The sequence below is a fragment of the Dasypus novemcinctus genome, chromosome 17 (genome assembly GCF_030445035.2).
Source record: "Dasypus novemcinctus isolate mDasNov1 chromosome 17, mDasNov1.1.hap2, whole genome shotgun sequence".
NCBI lineage: Eukaryota > Metazoa > Chordata > Mammalia > Cingulata > Dasypodidae > Dasypus > Dasypus novemcinctus.
The window spans coordinates 26,943,019-26,959,275 of record NC_080689.1 but is presented as its reverse complement, the minus strand read 5'-3'; the positions used below and the strand labels follow the sequence as shown (position 1 = coordinate 26,959,275).

General features: G+C 38.6%; 1 protein-coding gene across 18 annotated transcripts in view; it reads left to right on the top strand.

The window, feature by feature from the left end:
• The window catches only part of CDKL4 (cyclin dependent kinase like 4), a 124,026-nt gene that overhangs the window by 19,015 nt on the left and 88,754 nt on the right, over nt 1-16,257 (top strand). For 9 of the 18 annotated variants that reach the window (XR_011646086.1, XR_011646089.1, XM_071208783.1 and 6 more), the window contains 3 exons: nt 452-491; nt 8,875-9,093; nt 12,288-12,409. Coding sequence is in view for 11 of the 18 variants with exons in the window: in XM_071208783.1 (XP_071064884.1) it covers nt 8,926-9,093; nt 12,288-12,409 (290 nt within the window). In the remaining 7 variants the exon portion in view is untranslated. The remainder of the gene's footprint in view (nt 1-451; nt 492-8,874; nt 9,094-12,287; nt 12,410-16,257) is intronic. The other 9 variants (XR_011646087.1, XR_011646088.1, XR_011646092.1 and 6 more) reach the window with 1 other exon arrangement.

Sequence of the window (16,257 nt, the reverse complement as noted above, 5' to 3'; positions counted from 1 at the left end):
TACCTCACCACAGGCAAAAAGAGAAAAAAAACATAGTGCTTTTTGGTGGGAACTTTTTCTTTTAAGTAACTTTATTTCTTATATGGAAATCAGTCTAAATCCTTAATCTTTAATGGGGTCAAATTTGGTAAATTATTTTTCTAAGAAATTACCCATTTCATCTAGGTTTTCAGAGATTACAGCAAAAAATTTTTTTCTGTTTAATGGTTATTCCCTCTTGTTATTTCTTATTTTACATATTTTTTTCTTTCTTTTACTTGAAGTTAGTTTGTGATTTCCTAGATTAAGTGTTTCAGGGAACCAGGATTTTTATTAATTGATTAGATCTATTTATATATTGTCTACTTTATTTTCTGCTTTTTTTAGAGATTTGTTTTATTTTTAAATTTATCCCCTTTCCCCCACATGGTTCTCTTTGTCTGTCTGATCCTTGTTTGCTTGTCTTCTCCAGGAGGCACCAGGAACCGAACCCAGGACTTCCCAAATGAGAGGTAAATACCCAGTGGCCTGAGCCACACCTGCTCCCCACAGGCTACGGTGTCTACTAACCTGTGACATCTGCTTGTTCAGGCATCTGTTTGCTGTGACAGGGTGTGGTGTCTAGCTCTCTTTGCAGCAGGTGCAGGCGTCTAGCTGTCCTTGTGGCGGGTGTAGGCATCTGCTTGTCTTCTTCCAGAACCTCACATGTGGTAGGCAGATGCCCAACTGTTTGTGCCACATCCACTTCCCTACTTTAATTTTATTATTTCCTTTCTTGTTTTCTTTTGGTTTACTTTGTTCTTTTTCTAGTGTTCTGAATCAGGATTTTAATACATTTAATTTTATTCTTTCATTTTTATTGATTTAAGTCTTTAATTTTTCTTCTCACTGCTTTATATCAGTTTCTCAGTCTAAGGATTATTGGCATTTTGGATCAAATACTTCTTCCCTGTGGGACATCTGTCCTATAAATTGCATCCCTGGCCTCTTTATACTCATGGCAATCAAATCTGTCCTCAGACATTGCCACATATCTCCTGGAGGGCAAAATCACCCTTATTTGAGAACCACAGCTTAAATTTATTCTATAGATTTTGATATGTAGTGTTTTCATTATCATTATTTTTTAAGTCCATAATTTCAATTTCCCTTTTTACCCAAGAGATGTGTAATAAAAAGTTTTTTAAATTTCTAAGTGGAATTTTTTTTAAGTTTTATTCTAATTTCTACTTTGATAGCATTGTAATCAAAATGTTGTTTGTATTGTTTCTACTTTATGAAATGTACAGGCACTTTCTTTGTGACCTAATATATAATCAATTTTTGTGATTATTCTATGTGTGCTTGAGAAGGTGTATTCTATATTATCAGAGAGTAAAATTATATATATCTCCCCCCAGTCTACCTTATTGGATCTATTGTTTAGGTCTTCTATGCACTTAAATGTAGACCTGTTCTTTACTGAGAGTGGTATGTTCAAGTCTTATTACCAATGTGTCTACTTGAATTTCTCCTTTCATGTTCTGCATTTCTGCTTTATAAAGGTAATTGCTGTGTTATTTGGGCGTTAGTATTCAAAACTACTACTTCTTCGTTGTGAGTTAGGTCTTTTAGCATTAAAAACTGCCCCTCATTTTTGCATTTCATACCTTTTTGGCTTGAATTCTACGTCATTCGATACCAGGATCACATACCTGCTTTCTTATTGTTTCTGTCAACCTTGTATACATTTACCCATCTCTTTATATTTAACTTTTCTGAATCACTTTAGATGTGTCTCTTATATATAGCTTATAGTTGGATCTTGCTTTGTGAAACAAATGGAAAATCTATATTCTTAAATGAATTAATAAGCCCATTCGCATTTTTTATATGTCTGATACTAGTCTCTATTCTGTTAATGTTATTTTATAATTACTATGTGTATTATATTTGCTGTTTATTTTTTTAGTTTCTTTTGGTGGTTAGGAAGTTTTCTATTTTTGTTCAAATAGTTACTTTTGTAGTCATACTTAAAAAAAAAAATTTAAAACCTGCCCATAGTCCCTGTTTTCCTATTTAACTTTTTGCTCTTTGGTTTTTCAGTATTTTAATGTTATTTTTTGTTTATACTTATTGCCTATTTTTCAGTTAGCTTATTCTGCTTTTCTCTTTCCTTCAGCATTCTTCTTACATTTTTAGTTGCATTATCTTTTACATTGCCAGAGCTTATAACCACTATATATTATTCTTCTATCCTTGTCCTTACCTTTGTTTTAGTCTTTAATAATATATTTAATGACCACCATTGATCCTTGCTAAAATTTGCCCAATCATCTCTAGTAAGAGATGTCATCCCCCAGTAAAGTTTTCAAAAAAGCCTCTTGAGTACAGCATTCCCTGAATTCTTGCACATTTAAAACTCTTTATCTATAGCCTTGATATGTGAAGGAAAGCTTGACAAGATGGAGAATGAATCTTTCGTTCACACTTATTCCTTCCAGTTTCTTGAAAATGCTGCTGCATTTTTACTTTGCTTTGTTTGTTGCTCTTGGTAAGTCAGATATCAGCCTAATCCTTTTATGCTTAAGTTATTTAATCCTTTTGCCTGGAGGCCCTGAGGATTTTATCTTTGGCAGTTTATTCTAATATGTTTCAGAGTTTTTCATTCTCTTGTCAGTTTTCCCAAATACTGCTGTGCCCTTTCAAGATATATATTCAGGTCTTATTTCCAGAAAATGTTCTGGATTTTTAGTTTCAAATATTTGTTCTGTTCCATTGTTTTGTTTTCTTTTTAGACACTCCAATTAAACATGTGTTGACTCTTCTTTGCCTGTCTTCCATTTCAATTACTTTCTCTCTCAACTCTTACTTTTTTTCTCATTTTTTTTCTTTTAATTACTGTCTTGCCTTTCTTTGATGCTTCTTATTAAATTTTCATTTGAATATCTCCTGTAGGGACCTTGTAATTTAGTCTTTATTTCTGAGGTAAATTTGTCTTTTTCTTTCATTTCTTTCCTAAATTCAATCATCATTTTATTCCTTTGTTGTTGTTGTTGTTGTTGTTCATCTCTTGTCTTAGTGTTTGAATTTCTGATTCAAAAAGGCTTTTCATATCTGCAAATGATTGTTAGAGCATATATAAAACATTTTGGAGTATTGTGTTATTTTTCTTCAGCCTCATGGTTAGGTGTATTCTAAGTGATTTTCATCCACTGAAATATTTTATTTTCATTTCTGTTTTCTTCCTAGACCACCTTTGTATGGGATAGTTTTCCTCTTTTATTTCTTGGGCAAGATTTAGTTTGTGTTATTTACAATAATCCGAGTTCAAGATTCCTCCTCTGTCACTGTTGCAAAGTATAGTTTGTCTTCCTTCCTCCCTCCCTCCCTCCCTTCTTTCCTCCTTCCCTCCCTCCCTCCCTTCTTGCCTTCCTTCCTCCCTCCCTCCCTTCCTCCCTTCCTCCCTTCCTTCCTTACTTCCTCCCTTCCTTCCTAGGAGAGGGGTTTCTGTGTCCTTTGATTGTCACATTCTCTTTTACAAGATCCTAAATTTATCCCTCTTGGTTCTTTTCCTCTTCACTGATCAGTCTGTAACAGGTACCTCATCCATCCCTCTTATCCTCCTTTTCCCCAGGAGTACCACCTCTATCCCCATATACTTTTTTTCCTTTTAACCCCCCTCCCCCCAGAGCTCCCTCATCTCTCTGCTCATTGTCTCTCCTAGTTGTATCTGCTCATTTTCTCTGCTCATCATGTCCACTTGTTGTCTGCTCATCTTCCTTGGAAGGCACCAGGAACCAAACCGAGGACCTCCCATGTGGGAGGTGGGTGCCCAACTGCCTGAGCCACATCCACTCCCTTCCCCATGTACTTTTAAATCCTTTGCCTATAGTCAGTGCTCTGACCTAATAGGAGATGCTTTCAGTATTTTTGCACTTGAGAGGTATTTTCTTTTCTGGGAGAATGATCTTAAGTCTATCTTGAGCCCTTCTTTTCCTCTTCTCTCTTCCTCAGTTTTTCCAGACCCCACCAATCCCTGTCTTTGCTCTTTGCACAGGCTTTCAGTGGGAGGTCAAGAGATATCTCTGCCAGAATTTGGGGCTTACTTTTCTACTTCAGTCTGTAGAGTTCTTTCTTTCTTATCACTTTGGAGGTTTTGGATTTGTGTGGTTCTACTTGTTCTTCTAACTGATTTGTATAGCTTTGTGGAAAATGTATGAAGAGATTTGATTTTTGCAGCTGCTGTTATCTTTGACAGTCTAAGTTCTTTGCCATATGTATCTTGATAAGACTTGTGGGTATAATGTGGAGCAGGTTTATGAGGTCTGTGTAGGGGAAAATAAGGAAAGAAAGAAGATTGGGCACTTGGTATAGAATATACCAGTTTTGAGATGATTCTGACCATCTATTTTGAGATGTTCATCAAGAAAGTGGATAGTTGGTCTATACCTCAGATAAAAGATTAAGAATTGTTCCTTTTAAAAACTCTAGCCTCAGTAAGGTGGAAATAGAGCCATTAATTCCTTTGTGGAATTCCTGCCTCAGTCTAACTTCATTCTGAGTCAGACTCAGATTCATCTTCTACACGGGCTTTAGAAAACAGATGATATTGAGAACTTCCCAGATGTTTTAGTTTGCTAATACTTCTGAGAGCAAAATACCAGAAAAGGATTGGCTTTTATAATAGAAACTGTATTAGGGTAAAACTCACAGTTCTTACACTGTGAAAATGTCCAGATCAAGGCATCATCAGATATGTGGTCTCACCAAGATCAACTGCAGGTGATCCTGGAGCCCCCTGCTACATGGCAAGGCAAAATAGCGGCTCTACTGATCTCTTCTCGTCCGGGCTCACTTTCTGCCCGAGCTCAACTGTGGGTGATCATGTTGCAGGGCTTCATCTCTTCAGCTTTGAGCTGCTCTATGGGCCTTGCCTCTTGGGAGGGGCCTCTTTCCATACCTGTATGCTCTCCTTATTCCAGCCTCCAGCCTCTTTCTCAGCCTCTCTCTCAACCTCTCGGGGTTTCTCTTTCCGCAGCTATCGGAGCTCCTGGAATCTGCTTTCACATGGCAGGGTAAAACTGGCAGCTCTCTTTCTGTTTCTGCTTTCAGTTCTTCCCTTACAGAAGCCTTCAGCAAGAGGTCAGAGACCCAACCTGTGTAACACCTCACTGATGTAGTCTAATCAAGGGCCCTAAAGCAGTCTAATCCAAAAGTGATCTAATCAGAAGACCTCTTACCTGAATCTAATGCAATCAGAGGAAACCACACCCACTGGAATGGGTTATTTCAAAGACCATGATCTTTTCCAGGATTCACAAAACTTCAAATTGTCATAACAGGTTAAATACTGTTTTCTGGCAACTTATTTTATTGTACTCAGCAGTTTGGTTGATGTGATAGAGAGTTATATCTAGTCTGAAAAATCAGTCATTTAATCTGTTTTTTAAAGAAGGAAACATAGATTAATAGATCATTAGACCACTTACCTAGACCTAGAGGGAAATAAGAAAAAATGCGTAGACTAAAACTTCACAGTTAAGTTTTTTTGCATATTCATAGTTTTCCCCAAAAACCATAGTGCTTATCAAGTAGATTAAATTTATAAAGCTAGAATTTAAAGTAAATATTAATTAAATTCGTAAAGTTCTGTACCAGGAACTTTCTAAAGGAAATTCCTTGCTTCTCCTATTCCATTCTTGTCTCAGCCACCTATTCCTAGGTTAAGGAAAGGCAAATATATTTATACCTATATCTAAATACCCTTAAGATAACAATACTATGTAAAAATACAGTACAGTTAATAGAGATTTGAGAACATAATCTGTGATGGATTTTCCATGTGTTACGTGAGTGTGTATTTTGAGTTTTCTTTATTAGGAGAGGAAATAGAATCCACTAAAATAAGATTCACATTGTAAAATAATATGTTAGTGGATTTATCCAAGTAAACATATCTTCTGGCTGTATACTTTTAGGGTGGCAAGTGAGAATAGATGATTTCTTTCTACATTAAGATAATCTATGGATGGAAAAGACTTAACTAAGTAAAAATAAATTGTACTCATTTAAAACATGAGAAATTTTTAAAGTGGTCAAACTCTTTATTTGACATTTTATTAATACTAAGACTTAAATAATTGAATTGTGTGATCTATTTTTTTAAGATTTATTTTATATATTTCTAACCCTCACCCCTCACCCCCCCAGCCCCCACTCCACCCCTGTTGTTTGCACTTGCTGTGTCTGTTCATCTTCCTTATTTCTTTAGGAGGCACCAGAAACTGAACCCGGGACCAACAGTGTGGGAGGGAGTCACCTAATCCCTTGAGCCACCTCCATTCCCTGCTTTGTTGTGTCTCATTATGTTTTTCTTCTTCTGTCTCTTGTTGCATCAGCTCGCTGCCTTTCTCATCTTTAGGAAGCACCAGGAACCACCCAGGGACCTCCCATGTGGTAGGCAGGAGCTTTATCGCTTGAGCCACATCTGCTTCCCACAATCTTTTGAATTAACCTAGAGGAGGTATCCTGTAATGATGAAAATTGATCTCTGGAACCTAATTGCTGGGTTCTGATTCCGTACTGACTTCATTGTGCCTCAGTTTTCTCATCTATATAAGAGGATTAAAATAATGCCTACTTCATACAATATTCGTACAGATTATCCATAATTTGCTTGGAACAGTGTTATTTAAATACTAGCTACTATTATTAGACTATATTGATAAGATTCTGCTGGGTGAAGTGGGGTGGGATTTTGGAGAGTACTTAGAATTTTTATATTTTTAATTCTGTACTGCTTTATTTAATTATGTTGGTCTTATTGGTCATTTAACATGTCATCTAGTCAGCATAAAATTCACAAATGAATGGTATAAAAAAATTAAACCATTCCTTTAATGAAGAATTAGAGAAATCTATCTTCTTTGTGCTTTATCATATTTTCCTTGAGGGCTTAGAATAAAGATCTGTGTCTCCATATGAATAAAGACTAAGAGCAATAGAGGATGTTCTAGAAAGATTTTGTTTACAAAAAAATTTTTGTTTTTACTGTTTTTAATGGCTGCTTTATTCAACTGCCCACATTTTCTCTCTCTTCTCACCACCAGATGGAAACGAAGCATTTTGTATCATGTCTTTTTACACAACTTTTTCTAGTCAATGCAGTTTTTAAATGTCAAAATAAATTTTTTTTAAAAAAGCACCATATTTAAGGAGGAAAAAAATAAACACCATATTTAAGAGTATGAAATGCTCCTTCAGCTGGATTTTACAGCATCATGGTTTAATCACTTACTTGAATATGATGAAAACAGTAGATTGGATAAGGTTCCTTTCAATGTATTCTTTTATTTTTTTTTTTTTTACTTATAATTCTCTTACACAGTAAATTTAACTGTAATATAACATTATATTCAAAAGATCTCTTTGAAGGCTGTTTCTGACTATTCTAATCTGCACTGTGACCATGCTGTTTTGCACAAGAATTTCATTCTTTTTATTTATTGGCTTATAACCAAATAGTTCCCAATGCTTTATTTATTTATTTTTTTTTTAAGATTTATTTACACCCCCCACCTCCCCGCCCATGCTTTAAAATACAATTTAACACATTTTCCTTTACTTCAGAGCTTGGCTTATTTCCCCTTTTGACTCTGACAGACCGTGAATGAGCAACACCAATTCCTAGTATATTCTCACTGAGGTCATTGAAGTCTCAGGGAAAACTGGTTTCTCTCTTGACCAGCTGTTTCAGGATCTTTGATGCTCAAGGTGGGAAGCCCCCCACTCCCCTGTCCTCAGAGGTCACAGGACTCCAGCAGCCACTGGACTAGAAGAGTGGCTGTCCAACCCTGGAGGCCAAGGATTCCACAAGTCAGCAGTTTCCTCAAAAGTCATGGGTTCCACCTTTCACTATTATCCAATCTGTAGCCTGCAAACCCCAAATCTGGTTTACGAGTTCTAGACACAAATAGACCACCTGCACCGGGTATCGGGGAGTGTTACTCACCTCTTTGTCTCCTGCCATAGCTTGCCAAGTGTTAGCAGAACGCTCGGGTTTCTGGGTTTCTAGGTTCTTGGCTTCATCGCAAGTATGAATGCAGAGATGTGCCTGTTTAGAGGCCAGTTAACCAGTTAAAAGACTTTATTAAGATATGAGAAAAAAAGGAAAAATACACACCTGATGTTAGTGATAAACAGCACTCACTGGGACACAGAGACTTGTGATTACAGGCAGAAAGTTTATTGGGAAGCTTTCCCAACAGAGGGGGTCTGAAGAACAGACTTTAGCCCTGCTGCCAGCATGGGGGGGGCGGGGTTTGAAGAGAGACTTCAGCCTGCCTCTGGCAGAGGCGGTCATGAATTTACACAGTACATCATTAGGCTGGAAAATGTTCAGTCAGTGAGAGGGGCTTAGGTAAGACCAGAGGGCCAATGGGATGGGTAGGGGTGGTGGGCTAGGGGTAGTGAATTGTAGGGACGCGGGAGGGGTTGGTGGTGTCTTGTGGCTCCTTTATCTATTCTTGTGAGGAAATGAGCTATATCTGAGCACATAGGCTCTGGATGGGGCGTTGTTCTATGTCACAGGAATGCAAGTCACTTTTAACTATTATAAACCTTGTAAGGGAGAAACCTCTAATACCGGAGACATGGGTGCAGGCCCTGCTACAGGATGAGACGCACCTTCCCAAAATCTTTTAATTCAACTAAAATAATAATATGAGGTCACTGTGATAGGTAGAAGAACTGTATAGGACAAAACTAAACAAAAGTATCACTAACAAAGGTATACTTTAAAATTAATTAATGGAAATACACCTTTGACATCCTTGGCAAATTGGTTTTATTTAGTAGACTCTGAGAACATCATCCTTTATAACTTCTTTTAAGGTGAACAAATCTGTTTTCCAGGTGCAACATCATTCTGCAAGTCAGTACAATAATTTTGTCACTTCGGACATAATGGAAAAGTATGAAAAATTAGCTAAGATTGGAGAAGGGTCTTATGGGGTTGTATTCAAATGCAGAAACAAAACCTCTGGACAAGTAGTAGCTATTAAAAAATTTGTGGAATCTGAAGATGATCCAGTCGTTAAGAAAATAGCACTAAGAGAAATACGTATGTTGAAGGTAGGTTAATTTTCTACATAAATTATCTATAATATATATGTAGACATGGTATTGGGCAAAATGTGAATGACAAAATGATAAAGAATTTTAAGGTAGTATATGATTTTTTCATTGGACTTAAATTCCTTTGTGGCAGCAACTTTGGGAAATAAGTTGATTTTCGCTTTGGGCTTTGCTCTCCTGGTCAGCTGGTACATAAGAGTACAGCTGTAGATTGTTAAAATACTGACATACTTAGCCTTCTGGTTGATAAGCACTCCTCCCAGTGTTTTCCTCCCCACCCCAACCTCAAGCCCTGGCCCCTCCTCTGGAGCCCCCTCAAACCCTCCTCCTCCCCTCACAGAACAGCAGGGGCCCTACAGGTCCACCCCAGTGCTCTGGTAGACGAGATACTGACTGGCTCCTGCCTGTGCCGGGCTGGTTCTTAAACATATTGAATACCACCCCCAGTATGTATACATTTTTTTTTCCTGAGAGTAGATTATTTATAAATTTCTAGGGACTTGCACAATCAACAGTAAAACTTTGAAAAAGCTGTAAAATGATTCTATTTGGCTTCTTATGCAAAATAAGTGATTACATAGTTAATATACGGGTGCACTCTATTTTAAAAGTCACTTAGATGTAAAAACAAATCTTTCTGGTCGGTAACAGTCTCATTCCCAAATAGAAACTTTAAATTGATAGAGAACCTTTTGCAGGCAACAGCCTCCCAGCAGCCTGAATTTATTGGAATATGTATACATTTTTTATGCAAAGGTTTTTGTTATAATTATAATATATAATAGAATTTGAGATACATAAAATCTCAAGGTAAAATTTTTCCTATCCTAAAATCTTACAGTTTTAGAGACTGTAGAGATGCTTCTCATCCAGCACATTATCAGAAAGGAAAAGACAGTACTGAGCAGTACTTCTCAGCCTTTAATGTGCATAAGAATCCCTGGAATCTTATTGAAATGCAGATTCTGAGTTGGAGTGTGGGGTGGGGCCTAAGAATCTGCATTCCTAATAGCTCCCAGATGGGACAGAAGATGCTGCTTTAGGACCACACTTTGAGTAACAAGACTCTGTGATTTACTTTCCTGGAGAATGCACAGCCTACCTTTACTTTTGACTTTTTAAACTATTTTTAGAAAACCCCAGAAATTTAGTTTATAAAGAGGGGAACAATAGTTATCATATAATCTACCCTTTTAAACAAAATGTTATCTGCAGTAGGTTTCCGCAGACAAGTTCCAGTGCTTTATTTAGAATAGAATTTGATATGCACAGTTTTCAAGAACACATCCATCCTGATTTTTTTAAAATGGTTTGCTGTTTCTTCTTTACCCAGCAGAGGGCGCTGGTCAGCTGGCCAGCCCTGGCTTGGGTCCCAGAACTAAGCTACCAGCTGTGTTGTTTGATAATAAAAATTGTGCTTTGACCCCTTCTCCCAACCAAAGTCTCCAAGTAAAGTCGATGCTCAGTTAGTAACCCCTGGTTTACCAGAACCCCAGTTTGATAATGAGCTTTAAGGTAACAGCCAGATTTCAATTCAGCTGGTCTCTCTGGCGGTGACTTTCAGAATGTCACCTGCTTTTGGTGTTGCAACCATGCATGCCCTGAACATATTCCTTCCTGACCTGTCTACCTTACCTTCCTCACATACTCTTGTTGTTTAAATTTGATTTGCTAATGTTTACTTTAGGCAAGTCATGGAGTTTTTGTTTTTGTATTGTTTTGTTTTGTTTTAGGGGGGTGATGCTAAGTCCCTTTCCTTTGCAAAGGAGATATAAATTGCTGACCCACCCACAGGCAGGAGGCTTGTCGGGTTCGACCTTGATGTTGCATCCAGCTGTGGCATCTGAAGCCCGCACTCCTCTGGGAGGTGTCCTGCTTCACTTACGCATCACAGTTTTACTGCAGCACACAGCAGCTGGCTTACTGGGTGGACGCCCTCCTAGGCAGTGGAGCATATAGAAATTGATTTGGTGCTCTAGGCATATTTTTAATATATATTGGATTCCCTTTTCTCAAACTGCTGCGCAGCGGTCATGTAATCACAGGCTGCTGTTGTTTTGGGCAGACCACACTTAGGATCCCAGGGATTGTGGAGAGCCCTGTACCTAAGCCCCTGTCCTGGGCCTGCTGTTATTTATTGAGCTTCTGCTACACACAAAACGCAGGATTCTCCCTCATTATTGATCTTTCTGGGTATGTGGCCTAGGGTTTGGAAAGTTGGTTTGTCTCCTATGATGGAAAAATAACAGCAAAAATGAGTCAAAAGTAGGTATAATCATATGTCCTGGTTTGTCCAAGACAGTGCTGGCTTAGAGCTGTTGCCCCAGGGTCGCTTCAGAAGTGCCCTGGTTTATATGCTAAATTGTATCACCCTGCTATAGTCGGGGTGACCGTACGTAGCATGGCATGGAGTGTAGTCCTGGCTTGCACCCATCGTCCTGGTGTGGACGATTAGATAGTCACTCTAATTATGGATCACCATATTCAGAATTTTCCCCTTTATTACAATATTAAACTGAGGCTGCATGGTGAAATGCTTCAGTTAGGAAATATAATTTAACATGTAAAAAATATCTAAGCATAAGAGAGAACAATAGAATCAAAGAATAGAGCTGAATATGTAGAAGTAAAATGCCGACTACCTGGGTTCTCCTAGAATAGGCAGTTTAACCAGACTTGTGGGTTGTGGTCTAGTATTGCTGAGAGCCAGCCTCCCATACTAGAGTCCAGACTGGTTCAAATACAGCTGACAGTTCCATTAAATTCATGGCAATGGGTAAGCTAAGTGGCATTGATGATTTTTATAATCTTCTACTCAGTAATTCCATTTCCTCAACTTCTTATTTAAGCTATTTTATGATTTGGCTATTTTAGGTTTCCACAAAATACATAAAGTAGTTTTAGTTTTAGTACTTGTATTTTAACTTGTGTATCTCCTTGCTTTATTTGCTAGAAAGATTCAGACAGTTTAGTTATCATCTATTATGGGTGGATTAGTTGAGATCTTAGATTTCTCCCAGTTTAAGATTCTATAATTCTCATTAAGAGCAATTTCTCTTATAACTATAATGAAATTCTGTACAAGAGATGCATAGAAACTGATGAGCAAGGACTTCAGTCCTTAAAATTGTAAGGGGAGGAACTATTATTACAAATAGATCCCTAAATGTTGTATTTCAATTTCTTTGCAGCAATTAAAACATCTAAACCTTGTGAACCTCATTGAAGTGTTCAGGAGAAAAAGGAAAATGCATTTAGTTTTTGAGTACTGTGATCATACACTTTTAAATGAGCTGGAAAGAAACCCAAACGGGTAAGTAATCTAGAAACTGAAGCCCTGTTCTCAGTTTCATCCTGTGTGGCATTAACTATGAGAAATTTCCCACCTTAGCTATAGTTCCCTTTCTACCCTACATGCATCTAGCTTCCCCTCTCCTGTCTCAGGTAAGATGTACTCAAAGGGCAAACAAATCGGTTTTTTTAAAACTTTATTGTAACAAATATGCAACTCAAAATTTCCCATTTTAACCATCTTCAAGTGTACAATTCAGTAGTAGTAATTACATTCACAGTATTGTGCTACCATCACTGGTATCTGTTACCCTACTTTTTCATCACCTCAAACACAAATTTTGAACCCATTGAGCAATAGCTCCCCATTTCTCCCTCCCCACAGCACTTGGTAACCTCTAATGTACTTTCTGTCTCTGTGACTTTGCCTATGCTAAATATTTCACATAAGTGGAATCATACATTTGTCCTTTTGTGTCCAGCTTATTTAACACCTAACATAATGTTTTCACAATTCATCCATGTTGTCACATATATCAGAACCTCCTTCCTTTTAACAGCCAAGTAATATTCCACTGCTTGTACACAACACATTTTGTTTATCCATTCATCTGATTGTGACTATGCTGCTATAAACATTGGTGTGTAAATATCTCTGAGTCCCTGCTTTCAGTTCTTTTGGGTATATAACAAGAAGTGGGAGTGGCTGAAGCCACTGAAAGGATTTCCACATTTGCTGCACCATTCTATAATGCCCCAGCAATGTAAAAGGTACCTCTTTCTCCGTATCCTGAAAAAAGGTCAAACAAATGTTAACCCAGAGGAAATATAATTAGGAAGATAAATCTGCATATAAAATAAATCAAAATGTAAATTAAGAGGAGCAGATGTGGCTCAAGAGGTTAAGCATCTGCCTCCCACATGGGAGGTCCCAGATTCAGTTCTCAGTGCCTCCTAAAAAAAAAAATCAAGACAAATTAAAAAACAACAACAACTCAGCGGAGTTGATATGACTCAGTGATTGAGCCATATGTGGCTTCCCACATAATAGGTCCTGGGTTCAATCCCCAGCCCCCAGTACTGCAAAAGAAAAAAATTGCATATCAAGGCAAAGTTATATATTGGATTATCTGAATTCAAGGAACGAACCACAGTTCAATAGGAAATACATTAATATAATTCATTTATAGGTTGAAGGAGGAAAAAAAAATGCATATGATTGGTAAAAGTTAAAAGGCATTTAATCAATTCACAAATTTTCCTGATTATTAAAAAACAAAATAGACAAAAAAAATCTTGGTAAACTAGGATTAGAAAAATGCTTTTGTTTTAGTTTTCATGACTGCTCACACAAATACCATGCAGTGTGTTGGCTTAAACAGTGGGAGTTTATTAGCTCATGGTTTTAAGGCTAGGAAAAAGTCCAAATCCAGGCATCATCAAGGTGATGTTTTCTTCCCAAAGACTGATGTTCTAGGGCTGACTACCAGTGATCCTTGGTCGTGGGTTCCTCTCTTCCTCTCCTGGCCTCTCCTGGCCTCTCCATTTACCTTTAGCTTCTTCCTTCCCCTGACTGTCTCTCTTTCTGTCTGAATTTCATTCTGCTTATAAAGGACTCCAGTAATAGGATTAAAACTCATCCTAGGAAAGCCAGTATGGCACTGAGTCTCTGCCTGCCACATGGGAGTTCCCGGGTTCAGTTTCTGGTGCCTCCTAAAGAAGACTAGCAAGACAGCAAGCTAACACAACAAGCTAATGCAGCAGGAGACACGAGGAGGAAAACATGATGAGAGACACAACAAAGCAGAGAGCAGAGGTGGCTCAAGCAATTAGGTGCCTCCTTCCCACATCAGAGGTCCCAGGTTCAGTTCTCAGTGCCTCCTAGAAAAACAAGGAAGACGAACAGACACAGCAAGTGCAAACATTTGGGGGGGGGGGGGTGGAGAGAAATAAATAAGTAAAATAAAATATTGGAGGAAAAAAAAAAGACTCATCCTAATTGAATTGGGCCATGCCTTACCTGAGGTAACCTCCTAAAAAATCATACTTAAAATGAGTTCATACCCACAGAAATAGATTGTCTAAGAACAGGTTTTTCTGGGATAGATAGCTCCAAATTCATCATAACTTATTTTCTTAACATAAAAATAAAATCCCTCTTCACATCAATTTTATACTCAATGGTGAAATACTGCAATTTCCAATACAGTGAGCAACAAGACAAAGACATCACTTGTTCCCACTACAATGTAAAGTTGTTCTGAGAGTTCTAGCCAATGTAATGTAATAGGAAAAACAAGTACATATCTTTTGGAAATGAGATTAAATTTTCATTCTTTTCATGATGTAATTGTTCTCCCATAAGATCTAAGAGAATTACCTTGTGTTATTGAAACTAATGAAATTCACTACAGTAATCACTACAGCCTACAAATATCAGATGTAAAAATCAGCAGCTTAATAATGATCAGGAATTTAGAAAATCTATGAAGGATCGCATTCAGATATTAACAATAAAAGTATAGGAATAAATATATAAAGGATGTTGAAGATCTACATTAAAAATGACAAAACTGGGAAGCGGACTTGGCCCAATGGATAGGGCGTCCGCCTACCACATGGGAGGTCCGCGGTTCAAACCCTGGGCCTCTTTGACCCATGTGGAGCTGGCCCATGCGCAGTGCTGACACGCGCAAGGAGTGCTGTGCCACGCAGGGGTGTCCCCCGTGTAGGGCAGCCCCATGTGCAAGGAGTGCGCCCCATAAGGAGAGCCGCCCAGCACGACAGAAAGTGCAGCCTGCCCAAGAATGGTGCCGCACACACAGGGAGGTGACACAACAAGATGACACAACAAAAAGAAACACAGATTTCCGGTGCCGCTTGTAAGGATAGAAGCAGTCACAGAAGAACACACAGGGAAACGGACTTTGGCCCAGTGGTTAGGGCGTCCGTCTACCATATGGGAGGTCGCGGTTGAAACCCCGGGCCTCCTTGACCCGTGTGGAGCTGGCCATGCGCAGTGCTGATGCGCGCAAGGAGTGCCGTGCCACGCAAGGGTGTCCCCCGCGTGGGGGAGCCCCACGCGCAAGGAGTGCACCCGTGAGGAAAGCCGCCCAGCGTGAAAAAGAAAGAGCAGCCTGCCCAGGAATGGCGCCGCCCACACTTCCCGTGCCGCTGACGACAACAGAAGCGGACAAAGAAACAAGACGCAGCAAATAGACACCAAGAACAGACAACCAGGGGAGGGGGGGAAATTAAAATAAATAAATAAATCTTTTAAAAAAAAAAAAAAAGAAGAAGAACACACAGCGAATGGACTCAGAGAGCAGATGACTGGGGGGCAGGCAGGGAAGGGGAGAGAAATAAATTTAAAAAAAATAAGATAATAAAAATGACAAAAATTACTAAGATACAAAAAAATTTTGTTTAAATGAGAAGTTCCTGGATCAGAATATCTGTGACAGTTTGAAATTATTTTATGAATCCTAAAAAGAAAAAGATTCTGTTCTTGAATTAATCCATTCCTGTGGGTGTGGGGCCCTTTCGATGGGACTATGTCATATGTCAGTGAGGCCTGACTCAGGTGGGGTCTCTGCCCTCTTGCTGGACCTTTATATAAACAGAGACAGAGTGAAAGGAAGCTATTTTGATCCTGCCATGTGAGAGTAAGGAGAAAGTAGAGAGACGACTCCAGGTTTGCCTCCAGCTGCAGAAAGGTGAGAAGTCCCAAGAGGCTCAAAGAGCTGAGGCCCAGAAAGAGATGTGTGATCACCCACAGCTGAACTCAAGGACAGATGCCCTGAGAGGCTGAGAAAGGTCCTGGAGTCTGGAATCAGCAGAGCACAGGGGCACAGAAAGAAGCCTCCAAGG